Source organism: Culicoides brevitarsis, chromosome 1 (genome assembly GCF_036172545.1).
Source record: "Culicoides brevitarsis isolate CSIRO-B50_1 chromosome 1, AGI_CSIRO_Cbre_v1, whole genome shotgun sequence".
In the NCBI taxonomy this organism is placed as follows: Eukaryota; Metazoa; Arthropoda; class Insecta; order Diptera; family Ceratopogonidae; genus Culicoides; species Culicoides brevitarsis.
Window position 1 is genome coordinate 8,698,742 of NC_087085.1, and position 24,211 is coordinate 8,722,952.

The 24,211-nt window shown below is 25.4% G+C and overlaps 1 protein-coding gene across 1 annotated transcript in view; it reads left to right on the forward strand.

Annotated features, from left to right (window-relative positions):
* Nucleotides 1–24,211, forward strand: part of LOC134828073 (heterogeneous nuclear ribonucleoprotein L) — a 110,703-nt gene that overhangs the window by 36,049 nt on the left and 50,443 nt on the right. The window contains exon 2 of the mRNA XM_063841026.1: nucleotides 20,284–20,433. Within this exon, the coding sequence (XP_063697096.1) occupies nucleotides 20,284–20,433 (150 nt within the window). The remainder of the gene's footprint in view (nucleotides 1–20,283; nucleotides 20,434–24,211) is intronic.

The following is a 24,211-nucleotide window of genomic DNA, read 5'->3' on the forward strand; positions in this document are numbered from 1 at the left end:
AAATTAAAATAAATTATGAATATAATAAAATTTTTTTGTATAAGAAAAGTTATAAACTAATTGACTTTTATATTATTTTTTTTAAATTTTTTATTTAATTTATTAATTTATTATTCAATTGATTCAAAGTATTTTACATGTATTTTTTTACTCAAGTCAAAAATTTAATTATAAAAATTAAATTTTTAAGAATTTTTTTACTTGTTTTTCATAGTTTTTTTAAATTTCTAAAATATTCAAAGTTTTTAATTATTTTTTTTTAATTTTTGAAGTTTTGAGAATTTCAATAAAGAATATTGTCGAAAAAAATCTATGAAAAAAAAAATTTATTATTTAACAATTTTTAAAAATTTTCTTTGAAAAAACTTTGACTATTTTTTTAATTTTTGCAGCAAAAAGCACAAATGTTTAAAATATTTGTTTGAATTTTTATTATTAGAATTTTTATTAATTTTCTAAAGTTTTAATTTTTTTAAAGAGTAAAATAATCTCAAAGTAATTCTTTTAAATTAATTTGAGCAAATTTTTAATAAATACGATTTTTAAAAATTTTCTTAAAATAATTTTAAATAAAAAAAAATTTAAAAATATTTTCTTGAATTTAATTTTTCAATTTTTAATAAACTTCTCGAACAAAAATTTATTTTTAATTTTGTCACATTCACAAAAGGACGATAATTTGTTCTTTTAACCATATTTTTAAACAAAAAAATTAAAATGTGGTTAAAAAAAGGGAAACATGTAACGATGACACTCAAATCCAAGCAAAACAAAACAAGGCTCATACCATTTTGAAATGTTTTGTTGTTTTTGTTTAGAATAAAGGAAAAAAAACTTGTGTGACATTACAAATTTATGCACGTCATACAGATAAGTTATATCTAGTCTAGTCAAAATAAAGCATTTGATTAATAATGGGCTATTACATGGTTTTTTGTGTCGTTTGTGGGCATCACACATGTGATCGTACAAGGATATTATTATAATAATAGGGACAAAAAGCATTGTTGTAACACGAAACAAAACGAAAAAAAAAACTAACGGACTAACTTGTTGTTTGTCGAATAAATTTTCCCTTTTTAAATGTGGCTTTTTGTTGAGGCAAGGACACAAAAGGGATGATTAACTTGTCATTGTTTCGTGCATCAACAAATGTGGCCTTGATGTTTTTCTTTTGAATCCATTTGGTCATTTTTTTCAAATCAATCGAATCCCTAAAAAAATTCGCTGACATAAAAGGAAGTTCCTTAAAAGCCAATTTATTTAAATTTTTTTGCCATGCAGATTATCTTAATGGGCGCCATTTCTTGATAACGTCACATCCAGTCGGAAAAATGTGTAAAAGAGTGAGAGAGAGAGTTAGTTCGTTGTCATTTATGTGCCTTGGATAGTTTTTGTGACTGTTGTTTGCACAAGAGATTGTGTTGTGGGTGTGTCATGGAAAAAAAACCACAAATAGGATCAATTTATCTTCTATCTTAGGGATTACATTTTCTCGGTTATGCTGATCCTATTGTCAAAAAAAATTTGTTGTATTACCTTTTTTTATTGTTTGCCAGTCTTTTATTGTGTACTTTGTCATCTGTTCTTCTTCGTCGTCGTCGTTTTGGTTTTCTTCGGGGCACTGACGACGATGACAAAAGAAGAAGGATTTAAATTAATTCAGGAGTTTCACCTTGGCATCACGAGATAACCAGGTGAAAAGATGACGAGAACGAGGAAATTCAGGGCAATTAATCAAAATAATTTTATTAATAAATCTCGTTTTAAATCGCCTTCCTTCATCTTCTTGTGTCTCTTATGCACTTTCCCATGCAAATTATGTGAGATGTAAAAAATTCATGTCTCGAACATTAAAATATCTGCGAGATATGAAAAAAACTAAATTTAGTACCAACTAACAAAAAAAAAATTGTGCATTGGGACATTTGAAAAAATTGGGCAACTTGAGAATGTGAGTTGGGTTCAAATTTTAAAATGTGCATTGGGACAATTTTTTAGAATGTGAATTGGGAAAATTGTTTAAAATGTGCATTGGGACAAAAACTTAAAATATGTTCATTGGGGCAAAATTTTAAAATGTGCATTGGGACAAAAAATTTTCATCCCAATGCACATTTTTAACTTTATCCCAATGCATATTCTAAGATTTTGCCCCAATTTACATTCTAAATCGTTGACCCAATGCAAATTCTGAAATTTTGTCCCAATGTATATTTTAAAAATTTTGGCCCAATGCACAATTTTTTTGTTGGTTGGTATCTAATCTACAAAATTTTCATTTTTCGCGTATATTTTAGCTTTCGAGACATGAATTTTTCGTAGCATGAAGAGAAAATATAACATGACACACGTATTTAATGATCTATCTAGGTTTGCTTTATGTTCATGTGTCATTAGTCTTGCACATTTCCTTCTAACATACCCAAGAAACATTTACTTCGGTCTTAGGTAAATTTTCTAAAAGGCACAACTCTCACGTATCCGCACGTGTGTTTGTACGACGAGATAACAAATGATCGTAACATTAACCTGACACATATTATTCACTTTAAATTTATTGAAACACTTTCATTCTATTAGTAAATTACGTTTTTGCTGTGCGATACAATTTTCAGGTGCTTCAAAAAAAAAAAAAAAGAAAAAAATTTTAATCTTTTTTTTTTTAATTATTAACACGCTGCCGTTACGCGATCTCAAGTTGTGTGAGGTCTATTCGTCAAAAAAAAAATTTTTTTTGTGCAAAAAAACATATCAAATTTACTTAATTTTAATCCAATTTGAAGGCGGATACTTTCCTTGCTTGCAAACAAGTTTAGTCTGTAATTTGTGACGCGCCGCATGACAAAGCAGTGGTTGCCTTTGTGAAACAAAATAAAAAAAAAAACAAAAATATTTGACAACAAATGAATGTTTCTTTGGGAACGAGCCAAAAATAAAATAAAAAAGAAAAGCCGGGGCCCTAAAAAAATTTTTTTTTCGTACATAGAGAAATGTATGGATGAATTTTTGTGTGTCTGAGGCGCATATGCCATACAAAGTAGAAGAAAATTAATCTTGTCGTTAATATACTTACTTGAAGAAAAAAAGTAAAATAAAAAAATGAAAAAGAATTTAAATGATGAGTAACGGCGACCACATAGAAAAATTGAAATGTTTTAACACACATTGAACTTTTTGGTTGTTTTGATAACACACAAAAAAAAATCTTGAAATTTATTTTTGTTGTTTAAATATTTTGGATATTTTGTGACCTAAGTGCATGAAGTAATGAATTATTTGTGATTTATTACTACCGAAGTAAAATATCCAATAAATAATGTACTTATGCCTTGCAACAATTCATAAGGATTATGATACGAACTTTGTTAATATCAGTTTCGAGAAAATATTCAAATATAGAGGAAACGTTTTGGATTCTTCACAAGTTTTGTAACGCTTTAACTTTAACATTTTAATTTCTAAATTTACGTTTTAAATTTATTTTATTGAAAAATATTCGTTTTTGTGCTCAGAAGGATTTTTTTGAAGAATTTTAGAGATTTTTCGAGGTTTTTTTTAAAAAATTATAAAATGGTATTTAAAATTTTTTGTAAATCCAAAAGGAGCAAAAATTTTTTTTTTTAAATAAAATAAAAATTAATTTTTCAAAAAAAAAAAAAAAATAAAAAATAAAAAATTAAATTAAAAAAAAAAACTAATGAATATTCGAATAATTAAATATTGAAATAAATTAATAATTAAAAATAATTTATATAATTTTTTATTTCAAAAAAAAAAAAAAAAAAAAAATTAAAATTTTATTAAAATTCTAAATTTTATAAAATAAAAAAATAATGAATAAATAAATTAATTAAAATTAAAAAAAAAATAATAAATTTAATAAAAAAAAAATCTTTTTTTTTAAATTAAACCAAAAATGAAAATTAAAAAAAATTAAAATAAAATAAAAAATAAAAAAAAAAATATTTTTATAAAATGAAAAATTAAGAAAAAAAAATTAAATAAAAAATTAATTAATTAAAATTAATTTATTAAAAAAAATAAATTCTAAAATTTTATAAAATAAACCAAAGATGAAAATAAATAAACTTAAATTAAAATGAAATAAAATTAAAATTTAATTTATTAAAATTTAAAAATAAAATTAAACAAATCAAAATAAAATTAAATTGTTGGTAGAACGAAGTTCACAGGTCCTTAAAGCCATTTAATTTTATTCAAACGCCAACTTGCCAACCAACCAACTTTTAAAAAATATAACAAGCAAACATTGATTGACATTATTTGCAACATTTTAACTCAACTCAATAAGTATGTTTTTATTGGCAATCACTCTTTGGCATATGCTTTTTACTTTATTTTTTTATGGATTTAATAGAATTACATGAAATCATATTTTTTCTGCGTAAACTGATAAATAAAGAACAAAAAGTTTAAACTCATAAAAAATGATTCAATTAGTGAATAAATTTTTTTTTCAGAATTTTCACACGAACTTTTTGTTGTTTTAAAAGTGGGAAATTTTTATGTATGTGCATTTTCCCGAACAAACGTGTGGGTCTACAAAGAACGGATTTAAATAAATAATAAATTTTAATGCTCCGAAATAAATATTGCGAATTGCAATCAACAAAGTTGACGTTACAATGTTGCAATTAATCTGAAAATTTCCATTTATTTTGTAATTTAATCCTGATTAATTTGATTTTTATTTTTTTTTGCGGTTATCCCCAAATAAATAAATAGATGAAGAATTTTCTTTTTATACAAAAAAAAAAAAAAAAATGATAAATTATTTTTTTTTATTAAATACCAGTCGTTTCCTCCCATTTTTGAGCATAATTCGTGGCGAAAAACTTTTCCTGTGGAAGTCTTTCAAAACTTATACAAAGAATTTCAATTCAAATTGTCTAAAAAGAACTTTTTAACTCGAAATTGTTGAAATAGTTTACATTTTGACAGCGAGTTAGTGATGCATTTCGTCGCACGTCACGTCACAGTTAGTCAAAGTTCAAAAAATAACAACAGCCGAGAACAACATTGTTGGCGCTGTAACTTCTGGTTTGCCGAAGAAAAACAATCAACATTCATTCAATTAAATTTTATTAGTATTTTGACAGCATTTTCTGGGTTTTCCCTTTTGCCACATACCGAAACTTTACATAAATTTGGGTTAATTGTTTTATTTTGTGGGAAGTTTGAAGAAAAGTTTTATCTCTGTTCTGCTGGAAGTTTTTTTTGTTCTGTATTTTTCGGAGGGAATGAATGTTTTTTGTTTGATGCGATTATTAACGGTCTGCTTGGTTTTTTATGCGTGTTAGCCGATGGCAGATTAAAGGATCAAATAGATGGAAATTAATATGGTAATATAAACATTTTCTCGCCCGGATGTAGGACACGATGTGCGGGGCAGTCATAAAAGTTTCTCGGTACGCAAAAAAAAATTTTTATTGGCTTTACCTTTTCAGAGGTAAAAAAAACACAAATATTGACGTTAAAATGTTTTACGAGGCAATTTTTGGGTGAAAGAGCTTTAGTACGAGAATTTTTTTTATCAAGTGAACTTTTCTTATGAAATTTGTGTGGAAACTTGTTTTTTTATTTATTTAAAACAACTTTACTCTGAAGACAAAGTTTAAGTGTTTCAAACGGAATAAAACATAAACTCCCAGCAAAAGTTATGTGTCTTTTGCATATTTGGAGCGTGAACATTATAAACAAGATCAGCTTAATTCTTCCGCCTTTTCTGTTTTAATCCGATTCCGACATGTTGGCAAAAGAAATTTATGAAAATCTTCAAGAAAACTTGGCCTCTGAGCTTTTTTTACGAAAAAAAAAAAATAAAATAAAATGTCGAACGTAATTCCATAAAGCTCATGTGAGTCACGTTTATGCATTTTTTTCGTAAATATTTTTTTTTCACTCACACATGTGAAACTCTCATAAAAATAAAATAAAAAAAAAACAAAAGTAGGATTAAAAGTTTTTCGTATGGATTTTTCGATGCATGAAGATGATTAAAAAACGCACGAAGAACAACAAAATTTCAAGGAGTGCAGTTTAGTTGCAAATTCCTTGTTATTTCCGTAAGGTATGAAAAAAAACTTTTTTTTTACAAATGATCCTCGGAGAGAAACTCGGAGATGAAAACTCACTTTAAATTAGTCTTGTCATTAAACACAAACACACACAAACAGCCACACAAACAAATCAATTCAAGTGGAAACGGAATACAAAGTTTGATCATTGATATTTATTGCACGTCCATTTGCCATATTGGTGTTTCTGATTAAAAAGTTCTTCGGTTTAGTTTCGACTTTCATTTATTTAAAATAAAGTCTCTTCGAGTAGAAAATATTGAACCCTTTTGCTGTTGGCGCTCGGTATATGGATAATATTTGATAAACGAGTGTGGATGAGAAAGAGAGAGAGAGACAAGTCCCTCGAGTAAAGTTTTCATCATTTATTTTTATTTGCTGGAATTTTTCGTTTTTTATTTGAGTTTTATTATTATTAAGTCTCGTCTTTCTCCTTCGGACTTTTTATCATTTTTTGATAAAAATTTGTTGCAAAGGATTTGTTTTATTCCCTTTTTTTATATTTTATTTATTATTCTTTATCTATGGCTGGATCTACATTTTTTTATTTGTTTTCCCAAGAATTTTGTTTTTAATTATTGGATTCCGACAATTTTTTATGTATCGCTTAAATAAATAGGTAGATATTTTTTTCTGAAGAGTAAAGGTTGTCAAAAATGAATTTTAATAGAATTTTATTTTTTTTTTGCCAAAAATTTTTTTTATTTATTAAAAATCATAAATATTTATCAAAGAAAAAAATAATAAATAAATAAAAAAAAAAAATTATGCATTGGGACAAAAATCCGAATTATGCATTAGGGTTAAAATTCATCAAAACTCATGAAATTCATAAATCAAAATTTAAAAAAAATATAAAACATTATAATTTGTTTTGAAATGCAAGCTCAGAGTAAATGAAATTATTAAATGTGCATTGGGACAAAATTTAAAAATTTGTATTTTAATTTTAAAAATTTTTAAATACGCATTAGGGCGAAATTTTTAAATGTTTAATGGGATGTAAGCCCAAACAATTAAAAATTTAAAATTTTTGTTGTATAAAAATTTAAAATTGTTCAAAAATTTAAAAAATTTAAAAAAAAAATATTTAAAAAAAAAAAAAAAAAATTTTAAAAAATAAAAATCCGATAAAAAATATATTTAAAAAAATATTAAATAAAATAAAATAAAAAAATAAAAAAATGTGCAAATATTAATATTTTTAAAATAATTTTTAATTAAATTTAAATTAATTAATTAAATTAAATCAAATTAATTAATTTAACTTATTAATATTTTTTAATTATTTTTTTAAAATTTTTATAATTAATTTAATTTATTAATTCAAAAATTATTTCTTAAAATTAATTAATTAATTAATTTATTTAAATCAAAATACGATATTATTTAAAAAAAAATTTTAATGCAAACTTTCGATTAAAAAAATTTTCTCATATGAATTTTATTTCCATCTAACGAACGAATGAAGAACGAGAAAAAATTTGCCACAGTCAATTTTATCAAATAAATAACGTTTCATGATCCATTCAATCTCCTCCATACGTCTCTATTCCGAACATCTTTTTCACATGCATTTACGACTCAGAAATGCAATAAACATTTTTTTTTCGCTTGTGATTTATGTATGAAGAGAATAGAAATTGATTGCAATCATATTGCATTCCACACGAAATTTATTATTTAAACCGTTCTAACTACGTTATGAATTAACAATAAATCTATCAGTCCATTGTCTATTTTTTTCTGAATTTTTTTTTGAATTATTGCATCAAAAGAGAAAAAATTTTTTTTGTCGAAGGAAACGCAAGGACTTGTCAAGCGGAATTCGGGTTAAAGCGAAACACACTTGCAAAATTGCATTAAAACTCAATTAAAAACAAGCCAGACGAAAATTTTTTTGCTTGTTGCGCTTTTTCACGTCTGTTTTTATTTATTGCACAAAATTCCGTTCGGCTACAATAAATTTATGATCTGTAGAACGTTTCGTGCGAAGGTCACGAGATTTTCTTCTTAAATTTTAATAGCAACATATTTAATAATGTCTCCGACCATAAATACCCGGTTTTCGTGCTTCATGTGCTGCGAATAGGCGCTCGTATCGGAATTTGGTCGAGTTGCATTCGAAATGACGACTTTTGGTACAAGAGCTTCCTCCATTCGCTTATTGATGCATTCGTTGTTGCCATGCGTTATTGCCATGCATTGATCGCAAATTCGATCCTTGTATTTATGAGTAATTCTCGCATCGACATCCATGATATTGAGAGTTGTTGGAATCGGCATCTGGAGTTGCATTTGAACGTTTCGAATTCCGTTGTAAATTTCAATGCCGCGTTTCGACAAAAATTTATGCCACGAAATTTCTTGAACAGTTCCGTACTTTTGAAGCTCCTCCCGAACAATTCCATCGGAAATTTCAAAAGGTAAATTATGAATTTGGAATTTTGTGACAATTTCTCCAATTATCGAAGTCACAACTTTATACAAACTTCCGTTAATCCGAATTCCTTGACTTGAATTCAATAATTTCGTGAATTGATGAAGATCCAATTCGCCATCGATGAATTTAATAAAAAATCCATCCTCCTTGGAAGAACGATAGAAACCCATGACTTTTGTCAAGTCAAGTCCACTTTCGGTGAGAAAATCGTCAATTTCGTCATCACTTGGCTCGAGATTTGTTTTGAGAGCAGCTTTTACTGTATTTTCAACTTTAAAGCAAAATCCACTCATTACGACGGAATTTTCTTTGGAGAACCGTTCGCGTCAAATGTTATAGCTCAACTACCCGAAATTTTGCGGAGTAAAAGTTGAGTGTCACAGAATACGTGTCGTAATTGTAGCAATAACGTGCTAACTTTATTAAATTTGGTTTTGCCTAATTAAATGTGGCATGGCGCACAAATGAATAATATTATGCTGCGAGGTACGACGTTCGAGCGTTCTTGATTATTTACTCAGAACATAATTTCATAAATTTATCATAAATGAGCGTATGGTGTGTTTTGTGCGTGCGAATGAATTTGCAGTTAATATTTCAGAAAACTAATCTTGTAGAAATGACAGGGGCGGGAAATAAAAAAAACAAAAAAAAAAAAAATTTAGTTCATTTTTTAAAAAAATCTAAAAAAATAAAAATTTATTATCTAAAAATTATTTTTTTCAAAGAAATTTTTTTTTAAATATTTTTTTTCGATTAATTTGAGCTTAAGTCACCTTAAGTCAAGTTAAGTCAGTTTAAGTCTTATAAAGTTTAAAAAAACTTAAGAATCTATTGACTTAAAATTCTTTAAGTTTAAGAATAAATCAAAAATCATTTATTTTTTAACCTTTCAAAAATTAATATTTCTTAAGTTTACAGAAAAATTTAAAATAAAGTTTTTTAATTTGACTTAAGCTTAAGTAAAAATCACTTAAGTCAAATTTAAAAAAAAATATTTTAAAGTTTTCTTTAAAATTTTGATATATTCAAAAAAATTTGTTTGAAAAGTCAAAATTTAATTAATTTTTGACTTATTTTTAAACTTAAGGTGTTAAGTCAAATGACTTAAGATTAATTTATTAAATTTTAAGTTTAACTTAAGAAAATTTTTTAAAATTTATTTTATTATTTTTTATTTGACTTAAGATAAATTTATTCAATTTTAAGCTTAAGTCCCTTAAGTTTATGCTTAAGTCTTAAGTTTTTGAAATTTTTTCTAAAAACTTTTTCAAAAAAATAATGTGAGCTACACCCCTGAAAAAATTCAAAGAGAAAATAAGAGAAAGAGACGAATGAATAAAAAAATACTCCTTCGTAATTCCAATTAAGCTGTTTATTCGTAACGTATTTTTTTCATGAAGCAATTCTCATATACGGAAGGTGAATAGAGTTCATGAATAGTCATTTTCACGGAATTAATTAGGTTACAATTCAAGGATTTCATTCAAAAAGTCAAGGAAAGACTTTCACACATGTTTGAATAATATTTGAATGTATTAACTACGAACAACTTAGATACATCCGGAGTCTTGTTAAGTTTGTGTTAAGTTCTAATTAAGTCAAAAAAAATCTCTTTTCAAACTGAGAAGCTTAGTTCATTGAATTTCTTAATAAGCTTCTCTCCAAAAACTAATCTCATAAAAGACACGACTCTTCAACTGTCGTCATTAAAATTTGATACAATTAAGCACTAAAGAGGAATCCTTTTATTTGCGAACAAACTTTATGACTGTTTAATTTCAAAATATAATCTCACAACTTAGTTTCAAATGAAATTTATATCGAAATTTAATTGTATTTGCCTTCGTGGCAGTACCTTGGCATGAAATACGAACGTTAACGTGTTAAGTTATTATACAGGTGCAAAATAGATGCTCTTTGAACTGGAAATTTTTATAATTACTTCGTTTATTTGTTATTTTCTTCATTAAAACGTATGCATGAGAGCTTGTGATTGGCATGATTGGCAGTCGTTTGTTGTTGAATGAATGATTTCGTACGCAGTGCTTTGAAAAGAAAAAAAGATTTTATTTATTTATTTATTGAAATTCGATAATTGTGCATTTTACGTTTGAAATTGTTCTTTTAAGGATTTTAGAGTCTTTGTAAAAAATATAAAAAAAATATTTAAAATTAAATTAATTTTTTTAAAATAATTTTTAATTCAATTAATTTTGGTATTTAATAAAATTAATAATTAATTTTAAAAATTAAATATTTAATTTTTAAAAATTTTTAACGATTAATTTTTTTTTACTATGGAATGTTTAATTTGGAAAAAAAATAAATTAATTTAATTTTTCAAAAATTTCACGAAAAAAAAATATTATTTTAAAAATATTAAATTAATTTTTTTAAAGTCATAAAAAAATAATTAATCAAATTTAATTTTTTTCTTAATTTATTTAAATAAATTTTAAAATGTAAAAAATATTTCAAATAAAAAAATTAGAAAAATAATTAAAATAATTTTTTAAAAATTAAAAAAAAATAATTAATTTTATTTAAATAATTTAAAACGATAAAATAATAAAAAATAAAAAATATTTAAAATAAAAAAAAATATAGGAAAGCAATAAAAACATATTTTTTTATAAATCAAAATAAAAATACGCTCTAATATTAACAACCAATTAAATTTTTATTTACGCCTTTTTTCAAATGAAATTAAATGCACAGATTGCGGCAAAAACGAATAAAACTTTTTAAACTTTCTTTAAATGACTGGAAAATGGATAATTAAATTTTATATTATTTTTAATTAACGCTTGCATTTCTTTTTTGCCCCTCCTTCGCACAATGCACTCAAAGATATCTACTGTGATAAAATATTTGCATTTAATTATCATGGCGCTGCTGTGTGTGTTTTACTGGCATGGAAAAAACACTAAATTCATCCACGATTGTCGATCAAATTTCTCGAGAATAGAACGAATTTCCGGTAGACGATGAAATTATGCATTTGAGCAAAGCAACTCGACAAATACATTAAAAGTTTCGCGTTTTTCGTGTATTTTGATGCGATTGAACACATTTCCTCCTTTCGGCAATTTAAGGTGCAAAACTTTGTCCTCTCTTTCAAAAGTCGTCATCGCGTGTTGTGTTTTTCTGCAAAATTGATGCAAATTTCAAAACATGAAATTCGTATCTCTTTGAAATCATCATCTATTCATCTCATCATCTCCGTTCGTTTATTTTTTTTCTGTTTGTTTGTAGTTTAAGCAACGACTATTTTGCTATTCATTGATTTGTTCCATACACAAAATTGCGAAAAAAAATGTTATTTTGTATAAATAGACAATAGCAACGAATCTCCTGATGCTGCTCATATTTAAGCTATTTGTGGTGCTTTTAGAACTTTTTTTTTCGCTGTTATCTATTATTATTTTCCAGAACGACATTCGAGCAGCGGCATTGTTCAAAGCAATTTTCTATACTTTTTTTTGTTCGTTCGCTTCTAACCAAATATATTGTTCGAAAAATGTTTTGTCGAAAAATAGAGAGATAGAAAAAAAAACTCATCACAAAGAAACAGCAACAACGCATTTCATTGCATTCATAAAATGTAAAATAATAAAATCGATTAATGCACGTTCGAGCGATTCACGCTTGAGTGACGGATGCAATTTTAGAATATAGAAAAAAAAACGAGAGAGATAGAAAGTTTAAAAATCACTTGTTGTGCGAAAAAAAAAATAAAAATTTATGCCAAATAGCAATTGATTCAGTTTATCATCAGATAAATGCATTTTTCATATCTTGGAATAAATAAAAAAAATAAATAAAATATAATAATAATAAAAAATACATCAAATGATACTTTTTTGTTTGAAATTCAATCAGATTTATTTATGTCAAAAATTATTTTTTTTAGAAAATAATAAAAAATGCCTCAAAGGACTTTTTTTGAACCAGAAACCGCTAAACGATAAAAACTACATTTATTGATTATTTTATAAATTCATGGTTACAGAAAAAAATTAAATTATTCAAAATACGTATATCTGATTTCCACATGAGCAATTATTTTTCATACGTGAATTATGCAAAGAGATTTTTTTTTGTTACTTCCAGAATGATGCATGAATATTTTTTTTTATTTTTGAATTTTTTTACCTTAAAGAGGATAAAAAAAATATATATTTAAATATTTATAATAATATTTTTTTAAAATTTATAAAAATTTATATTTTATTTATATATTTAAAAAAATATTTAATAATATTTATATTTTATTTATATTTATATTTATATTTATATTTATATTTATATTTATTTATATTTATATTTATATTTATATTTATATTTTTATTTATATTTATATTTATATTTATATTTATATTTATATTTATATTTATATTTATATTTATATTTATATTTATATTTATATTTATATTTATATTTATATTTATATTTATATTTATATTTATATTTATATTTATATTTATATTTATATTTATATTTATATTTATATTTATATTTATATTTATATTTATATTTATATTTATATTTATATTTATATTTATATTTATATTTATATTTATATTTATATTTATATTTATATTTATATTTATATTTATATTTATATTTATATTTATATTTATATTTATATTTATATTTATATTTATATTTATATTTATATTTATATTTATATTTATATTTATATTTATATTTATATTTATATTTATATTTATATTTATATTTATATTTATATTTATATTTATATTTATATTTATATTTATATTTATATTTATATTTATATTTATATTTATATTTATATTTATATTTATATTTATATTTATATTTATATTTATATTTATATTTATATTTATATTTATATTTATATTTATATTTATATTTATATTTATATTTATATTTATATTTATATTTATATTTATATTTATATTTATATTTATATTTATATTTATATTTATATTTATATTTATATTTATATTTATATTTATATTTATATTTATATTTATATTTATATTTATATTTATATTTATATTTATATTTATATTTATATTTATATTTATATTTATATTTATATTTATATTTATATTTATATTTATATTTATATTTATATTTATATTTATATTTATATTTATATTTATATTTTATTTAATTTTTTAAAAGAAAGAAACCAGACGCTTCCATTAAAATTTTCGTCTTCATATCTCCCATATTTTGTAGTAAACTCATTAATTATCTCTAAAGTGCATAATAAGCCTTTTTATACGAAAACACTCTTACACGACAAAATATTGCATCTCTTTTTAAGAAACCTGTCAGAATGTCACTCCCCTTTTTCCTCTCAAAATTTATGACACATGTAGAGAATTTTACTTTCGCACAACGAAGAGATGACGACGACGACGACGAGCTGTTATTAAAATACTTTGCGCGCAAATTTATTATCTAAAGAAGCATTTTAATATGGTGAGCACGGAACGCGCCGCACCGTAAGAAAGTGATATATTTCGAAATTATTTATCATGCAGCAGCAACGACGGCTCAGCAGCGAATAAACAAAATATATAAGATAAACAACAACCGAGAAAATGGCAAAGTCGTTATGAGTGTGATGGCAAGGCGAGCGAGAGACATGTCATTAATGATTGTTTTTTGTCGTAATTTTTTTCATGTTATTTTTATTATTTGTTTACTTTCGTGATGTTGTGCTCAGTATGAAAATCATCAAAAAGACAACGACACAAAAAAAGTCCCAGATAACGTGCATTATAATTTATGATGTCGAGATAATCCTTTTTTTCGGTGACTCAGATTCCTCGTGAATGAACGCAGAGCAGTGCAAAATGAACACAAAACACAAAAAAGACATTTGTGGTCGACAAAAGAGAATAAAATAACTATTTTTAATGACACTTAATGGTACGTGAAGCTAAATGACTTGTCTTTATTTATTATTGTTCTGCATGTTAAATTTACTTTTTTTTTCTTCTGTGGCACTTTCTTACTAATGCTACTGACGACATTCTCATAATTGGACAAGATAATTACACTTTATAGGAAATTGTGGCTTTTATTTAACCACGATTGCACTTTGGACGACAATTTGTTCGCAAGATAAACTCAACAGACGAAAGTTAATGCCAAAAAAGAGTTTCAGACACTTTAAAAAGTAGTTTAAATAATAAAATTATCCTTTATTATTCAAATATGGCATCATCTTTTCCATATTTATTTCTTTCTTTACTTTTTCTTTGTTCTAAAAAACGTTTTTCTTTCTTTTTGTAACACACACAACAATACATGAAAGAAAATTCAAACCGTTCTAACGTAGCATTACATGCAGTAGAATAAATAAACTTCAACAAACAAATCCTAAAAAAAGTTTTATTTAAGGCATTTCAAGAATGAAAATAAAAAATTTTATGAAGGAGTTTGGGTCTTTCTGTCGAAAGTTATTAAATTAAAAAAAATAAATGATTTGAAATTAATTTTAATTTTTAAATTAATTTAAATTAATTTATTAAATTAAATAATTTAATTCATTTTAAAAAATTTTTTAATTTAATTTAAATTAAATAATTTTTTAATATTTAATTTAAATTAAATTTATCAAATAATTTATTTTATTAAATTAATTAATTTAATTTTTGAATTATTGAAATAAATTAAATTATTTATAAATTAATTTTTTAAATTTTAAAAGAAATATTTTTTTAAATTAATTAATCAATTTTAAATTTGCATTGGGATTAAATATTCAAAGAAAAATTGTATCTGATTTTCAAATTGTAACAACCCAAAATGTGACTCGGGACAAAAAATTTAAATTTGCTTTGGAAAAAAAATATAAGAATTATTATATTAGAAGAATTATAATATTAAAATAAAGTAAGGTTTAAAAAACCACGTGGTTAAATTCCACAAATTAACAAAATTTTCAAACTTAAAACTTAAAATGTGCCTTGGGTCAATAAGTCAGAATGTGTATTGGGGTAAAAAAATGTGCTTTGGGATGAAAATTCAAAAATTCTAATGAAAAATGTTCATTAGGTTATGTAACAAAGTCACGTGGTTCAAAATTTTTAAAATTTTGTGCTTGGTTTGGATTAATTGAAATAATGAAATACTTACTGGGTCTGAAATCAAAATGCGATAAGATCATTTATACCTCTGCTAACGACAGTTTTCAGTATTTTTCTTCGTAAGTTGTTGAATTGAAACAAATGCTGGCTCCTGTAGGTATGTGCAATGTCATGCGATGAGGGTTGTACTCGAGCTCGATGTCTGCCAAATATTGATTTTAGAATTTTATTCGAGTCTCTCTATATGCATAATGTATAATAATGTTGTCATCGGGAGCATATTTATCCATTTTTGTTGCTGCTTATATTTATTCTTGCTTCTTCTTGTGTGTTAGTATGGCAAAACTTTATCAAATGATGATAAACTTCATTAATTTTTCGGCATAATTTAGTTTTCCACAAACGTGTCATCAGCAAAGTTTTCAAAAAAAAAAATAATTGTACTTGTTGCTTGTTGGCATTGTTGTTTACCTCACAGTTCGACGCAACATGATTATCGTTATTATTTTTATTAATATTTAAAGAGAACCGAAACTATTTGTTTATTTATTCTCTGTTGCATGTCCGCATTTAAATATTTATCTTCTTTTGTGTGGCTTGTTACAAGCAACAAGAGATCCTTGTTTTCCATCATGATTATAATATAATAAAAACTTGATTTTATTAAGGAAACACTTTCATTCATCACATCATCTCCGCAAGGAATCTTTCCCTTTAAAAGTTTGAAAATATCGTTATTATGGAAAAAATTGAGCTTCAGGCATTTTATTCTTGAATAAAATTATATTTTATATAAATTTGAAAGTTTTCGCTTATTTTGCGTTATATAATAAATACATGCAAAAGGAAAAGCGGAGGAAAATGTTATGTAAAAAGGCAACAGATATTGGCTGTTATTGTTATGATTATATTATTATTATAAAAAATGTTTGATAAAACTCGAATTTTACGCAGAGGGTTCGTTTTAACACAAAAAACTATGATAAAAGAATCTTTTTTAGTGAAAATTTATTGGAAAAGTTGAAGACAAAAAGGAAAAGCTTTTTTGCTTATTTTGCACTTAATACAGATTATATGATTATTATTAACTTAATATAAACATTTTCCTTCCTTGAAAGTAGTTTGATAAAAAAACTTGAAAAAATGTTCGTAACATAAATTTTTGATTTAAATCGAAAATTTATGACGTAATAAATGTGAAATGTAATCCAAAATAACTCATGTCGTTCCTTTTGATTGAGCTCAGCATGTGATTTGTGTCTTTTTGTTGATAGGTAATAACGTTGGAAATCAAAAAAATCATGATTTATCTCTATTTGAACCATTTGTCTTTAGATTTTCTCCAATATTTTGTTGGAAAATGATGATTGATTCTCCTTTTTTCTACCTACACAAAAATTTCAAGGAAATAAAATGAAAGATGGGGAAAACTTTCACAAATTTGTTATTTATGGCAAAATAAATCTTTTACCAATCTGTGAGTGTTGATATTTTTTTTGTGACTTTTTGTCATAATGGAGTAAATTATTTGATCCAAGGCTGCAAAACTTATTAAGTCAAAAATATTTGACTTAAGCTTAAGGTTAAGTGAAAGTTGCAAAAAAATTTGACTTAAGTCAAATTAATTACATTTTTTTTTAAATTTTTTTAACTTTTACTTAAACTTAAGCTTAAGATAAACGAAAAAAAAATTCTCAAGTAAAAATGATCAAATTAGGGCTGCAAAAACTTATGACTTAAACTTAAGCTTCAAAACTTATGTGACTTAAACTTTAACTTAAGTTTTAATTTAAAAAAAACAATTTGACTTAATAGATTTTTCACTAAAGCTCAAGTTGAAGTAAAAGTTAAGATAAGTCAAAGGTTAATTTTTTTTTTTGGATTTTCAACCAAATTTTGAAATAAATATAATTTTTAAAAATTTTAAAAAAATTATATCTTTCTCAAAATTTTGTTGAAAATCAAAAAAATATTTAACTTTTGACGTATTTTAATTTTTACTTCAACTTGAGCTTTATTAAAAAGTCGATTAAGTTAAATTATTTTTTTTAACTAAAACTTAAGTTAAAGTTTAAGTCTTTAAGCTCAAGTTTAAGTCATAAATTTTTGCAGCCCGTATTTGATCATTTTTTCATGAGGCGAATTTTTTTTCGCCGCTTATCTTTTATTCTACCTTTCACCGTTAACCTCTTAATTGCTTCCATAAACAATGTTTGAGCCATTAACACCTTCATCTGCCTCGATAATCATTAAAATAACGACAATCCAATCGCCGAAGCACACTCAAAGATTGTTATGGCGTGTCTCACTATTTGATATTTATTTTATTGCTCGCCATATTATTCAAATACTTGTACTCTTGTGGAAGAATAATTGAATGGATGTGATAAAATATCACAAAAAAAGCAGAGAAAAAGTAGAAAAAAAGGGAATATAATTTTATTACGCAAAATTCGAGGCACGTCCTTCCATAAAAAGAAAGCTTATGTGTTGGAATTCTTGTTGCATTACCATATTTGTGCGTGTTTCATACTTTGTCCATTTAATTTCTTCTTCTTTCTTTTTATGCCGTAAAAGTGTGTGTTTATTACGCGGAGGACGAGACGAGGACTGAACAAAAACACAACTCGAAAAAAAGAGGATTAGTGCCTTTAACGTTAAAGTTATGTAAAAAGTTTTATTTATTTATTTTATCTTTGAGTATTTCTGTTCCTTTTTTTGTTTTAGGAAAGAGGACAAAAAAAGTGCAAAAAGCACAGGAATATACAGAGATTAATTTTATTGCGAAGAAAGTGTCCCAAAGAAAAAAAAATGGACAGGAAATTGTTTACATGAGAAAATCTAACAAATGATGTTCAAAATAAATTACTGCGGTAATCCCGAAGTTTATTTAAAATTTTGTTTATTTTCCGTTATTGGGTCACTCATCCAGGATAAAAAATGTTGTATCGAGAGAACTTTTCCATCAAATTGTTCAAGTTCGATGTAAACAAGTTAATCAAACGCAAGATGAGTCCATTTTATCAACTTAATGCGTTACGTAAATAAAATGTAAACGCTTCTATTGTAGTCTCTCTCGATAGACTTGCATGCACATGGAATTGTTGTGTAAACAAAATTAATGGTGTTTATTCGAGTTGAATTTATGCGAGAGAAGTGCTAGTTTGTTGTGATGCATAAAATTTGAATAATTTCATTCAGCTAAATAACATAGAATACCGAAAACAGCCTCTTGAGATAAACTCTCAAAAAAACTTAATGCCTCATTTACTTCATAAATCTTCCAGCTGCGGATATCCTTTAATCCCACAAATTTCGTACTAATTCCCTTAATTGAAGTCCAGGCAAAACTTTTTTAATCAACTTTTAGATGCGCCATGGCGATAAAAACAATGCGAACTGTCAAACGGGAAACCACGCAAACTCTTCCCTATGGGCGAAAAATGGATTAGATTGATCGCTTAAGGGATCAATTTGTTCCGTTAAGGGTTCAATTTGTGCCCTTAAGAGATCAACCCCCTGATCCGCCTTTCAAAAAGTTGGTCATTTTGATCCTTAAGAGATCAGATCCCTTAAGAGGTCAAATTGATGAATCCCTTTAAGAGATCTTAAATATTTTGATCCCTTCGAAAGGAGATCAAGTTGATCTCTTAAGGGAACCCTTAAGGGATCAAATTGAACCCTTAAGGGATCTTAAGAAATTTTTGATTCCTTAACAGATCAATTTGTTCCGTTAAGGGTTGAATCTGATCCCTTGATCCCCTTTGGAGTTGATCATCCGCAGACCCCAAAATGAACCCTTTAAGAGATCATTTTGATCCCTTAAGAGATCAATATGAACCCTTAAGAGGTCAAATTGACTTCTTGAAGGGACCTCTTAAGATCAAAATATCAAATCAGTTTTTTTTGGTTCGCGGATTATCAACTCGAAAGGGGATCAGGTTGATCTCTTAAGGGATCAGATTCAACCCTTAACGGAACAAATTGATCCCTTAAGTGATCAAAAAATTCCTTTAAGGGATCAATTTGACTCCTGAGGGGTCAACCTGATCCCTTAAGGGTTCAATATGACCCGTTTTTCACCCATAGGGTTGCTTACATCATGACCTATAAAGCTTTGCCCGCCGTTGTTTATTCTGCAAATAGGCGAGTTGTTCATCATTTGGTCCATTAGCTTCTTTGTGTCTTCCGCCATTGGCATGGCTTTTAAGCGGCTTTCGTGTTTCGTTCAAAGCCAATAAGATACGTGATAACAACAGGAGCGCCTCATCAATTATTATTTTATTATCTGATTTGGTTGTTTGTCGTTTGAAACTCAATTCGACCCAATGTACGACGAAAGCGACGACGAACAAGTTAATTAAATCTGTTTTCGGGGAAACGCGAAAAAGGATCAAAAGTTGCAATGTCATTGTGTCTCAATCGAAATGAAAGGACTTTACTTGTTGTTATTGTTGAAGGATTAAAATTTATGGCTGCTTTTTGTCGGAAAAATAAATGGAAATAATGACCCAAAATGCTAATTACCCAACGATATATATTGTAGGGTTTTTGTGTAATGATGACGACGACGATAATAAACAGTGAAATAATTTATTCGTATTTTTATCACCATTCTCTCCCGTTTTTTTTTTCGTTACAGAATCAAGTTGGCGTACTAAATAACAACAATAATGGCAATATAAATAACAATAATTCACAAGAAGAGCCACGACGAAAGAAACATGAAGCATCACGTCCGAATCATATTTTACTATTCACAATATTAAATCCACTTTATCCCATAACAGTGGTAAGTACAAAAAAAAAATATATATATTTCTTGGGTTGTAAATATTTTCTTTTTTTTTTTGGCGATGTATATTTTTGCATTCACTTTATTTGGCTAACGAATTTATAATTTATTCGGAAGAACAAACACAAACAAATATAAAAGAAGCAACCGTGAAAGGATCTTCAACAACTTTTGTGTTTGTTTATTTTATTATTTTTTTTTTTTCTGTTAGTTGTCGACAACAACTGCCGACGCATAAAACAGTCAAATTCCGGTGTTAACAACACTCGAAGCAATAAGCTGAGGGATTTTGGTGTCTACAGTTTTGTCTTTGCAACAAGCGCGTGACCAATGTACGACTTAAACCATAAGAGTAATTTTTTATGGTCATAATCTGATTGTTGAAAGAAGGAAATCTTCAAGATGACCAACAAATTTATGAAAAAACTTTAATTTTTCGTTGAGAACATAAATTTTACTTTTAAATTAATTTTATTTTTTTATAAATTTATTTAAATTTTTATTGAATTAAAAAAAATTAAAATAAAAATTAATTAAACAATAAAATTATAATTAAATTTTTTTAATTGAATAATTTTAAATAATTTTCAAAAAAATTTTATTAATAAATTTTTGGAAATTAAAATTTTTAAAAAATAAAAAAAAAATAATAAAATAAAAATAATAATGAAGAATTATTCAATTTAATTATTTAATTTAATTTTTTTTTATAAATTATAAAATTATTTGAATTCTTACTTATTTAATTGAATAAAAAATTTAAATTAAATTAAAATTTATGAATTTTTTAATTAAATATTAAATTAATTTTATAAGAATTTTTTGATTTTTTTCAAATTCAACATTTTTATTTATTATTTTTACTATTTACAGTAAAAATTTTTTGGAAATAAATCAAAAAATATATTTAAAAAAAAATTATTCTCAAATCAATTTTTAAAATTTTTTTCTGATTTTTTTTAATAATCATTTTTTATATTTTTATTTATTTTATTTTTTTATTTTTTTTTTTATCAATTATTTTTTTTATTTTCTGGAAAAAAACAGAATTCTGGAAAAAATAATTTGATATGTTCTTTTGTTTTATAAAAGTTTTACAATTTTCTCAGAAAAATGTCTGCAACAGAATTATCTCCATATCAACACTAATTTTCATAGAAAAACATGCAAAACGAGCTTCTGAATTTCCTCTTGTAACATATTGCGGATTTAATGAATATTTGATTGCTTTTTCAAAAAGTAGTTTTTGAATCATTTTATTAAATTTTTGGGGTTGAGATTTTAATTTATTAAAAAAAGGCAAAAATTTTGACTTTTGCTTTTTGAAATTTTCAAGAATCCAATACAATATCAATTATTTTTCAAAGCAACTCTTCAAATATACATTTCCAAATACAAATGCAATAAACTTCATTCGTCACTGCATCGCTTCCAAAAATATAAAACAACTGAAATACCGTCGCCGCATCATTTTGTGTCATGGAGACCCATGTGAAATTATGCTATGACCTTTTTCAATATTTTTGTACAAACAAAAGTTACATAAAAAAACACAACATGGAACCTTCTGATGGTTTTCATAAAGTACACAAAGTACTCAGTACTAGATATTCAAATAAGCACTACGTGGTTTTCCTCTGTTTACTTTTTCCGTCTATGAAATCCACACATAGGCGAAGAGGATCTCGTAGAAATTGCTTTTGCAATCATATTTCACTTATTATTTTAGGCTTTTATTCGTAAAAGTCCGTGTGTACTTTACTCTTTACAGCATGTTGTGTCTCGTTAGCGTTTATTATTTTATAACTTTCACATAAAATGACTTGACTTAGGTTAACTAATATGGTTTCCTCTTTACGTTTTGTGAAACTTTTGTTCTTGAACAAAAGCTCGTCGTCGTCGTTTTTTGAAGGATATTCAGTGTCGAAATTGCATTTCAAGGGGCTTTCGATTTTAAGCCCTTTTTTTTAATTTTATCGAATATTTTTTGCTTGGTTTGAATTAATTGGTAATTTTTGATATTTTAAATTTTTTTTAAAACTTACCTCCGTCACTGAAAAAATATTTTAACCATCATCCAGGATAATGATGAAAAGTTACTGTGGTCTTTTGTTCTCCGCTAATGAAAAAAACAAGCCTTTAAAATTACAACATTATTAATTCAAAGCTTTTTTTCTGTGGCTGAAATTTAAAGAGGGAACACATGACAGAATCCAATAAATTCTTATTTTCCGTGACTCCATCAGTTGATTCGGGTAAATCTCTGCGGTAAACAAAATATCAGTTTATTTTTTTTTTCGCTATTTGGTTGTTGTTGGATTTGTTGGCTGATGATGGGCTAAACATGGCTTCCAATATAAAAGACGTTAAAATTTTGCAATTTATCGCTCTCGTGGGGATTTGGATCACATCAAATATAATGAAGTGCATCCCCTCATGTTTTTTTTTTCGTTTCATGATAGTCCGCAGATTTATTGGAATCTTTTAATCCAAAATGAATGACGTCCCCTTGTCGATCTGTCCGAAAAAATATAAACCAATTCTGAAAAATAAATAATTGGTTAATCTTTTTATTTGTCGTTCGTTTGACCAGCGATGGAGACGCCTGGTTTTTTATAAAAAAATAAAAAAAAAATAAATAAATAAAATTAATTTAAAAAATAATAAAATAAAAATAAAAAATAATAAAAAAAAAAAATTAAAAATTTAAAAAATAATAAAATAAAAAAATAATTAAATTAAAATAAAATAAATAAAATAAAATAAAAAAAATAAAAAAAAAAAAATAAGAAAAAATATAATTTGTTTTTGCGTCACAAATAATTCCATTTATCTCTGCATCTGGTTACTGAGAGAAAAGGTGATGCACTTCCATTACATTCACGAGTAAGTTGCATCCTCCTTATTTATATAAAAAAATACATATAAATGCATGGAAAAATGAATAATGTATCATCATCGTTGTATATCCGTCTTGCATTAGATTTACGTCTTTCTCCTCCTCTCACAGATTTTTTTTTCCTTTAGTCTTCATGACAACACAACTCAGTAAACTTTTTTCGCATCCACATTTCCACATCCAGATATAATAAAAATGTCTCTAACTGTGACATTAGGGCACTTTGCATCCCATTATATATGCAATCCTTGCTGCTTTTTTGTGTGACATGTTAGGAGTTGATACAAAATACACACACACAAGCAAGGAACGAAACAGGAACGAAAAGAAAAATGTCAGAGATTAGTAGAGGAAAAAAATATAAAGTTTGAAAAGAGGAAACGTTTATGTATAAATTTTCATTTATATCGTTCCGTTTTTTTTTCGTAAGCGTGGCAGCAGCATAGCGCATTTATTTGTTTTTCGTATTTTTTTAAAAGACAGACTAAACAAAACTCTGCGCGGTTTTTAATATAGAAAAAAGTATGTTTGAAACAGATTTACGTGACTTCCTTTTTGATACGTAACTAGATTTTAATGAAGGAATCTGTGTGACGTCACACGCGAATGTTACAGGGATGGAGAAAATTTTAAGTTTTTTAAAGGAAAATTTGATAAAAATTCTTTTAAGATATTTGAGCTTAAAATTCGTCAATAGAATAATTTTTTGACTCAAAATTTATTTTTTGTTAATTTTTGACCCAGTTCACAATTTAATTCTGAAACCTTGAATTTGAATTTTTTGACCCAATGAACAATTTCTAAAATTTAAACAATTTTTTTTGCTTTAAATTTTTTTTTCAATTCAAAAATTTTTCCTGAAATTACTTTAAAATT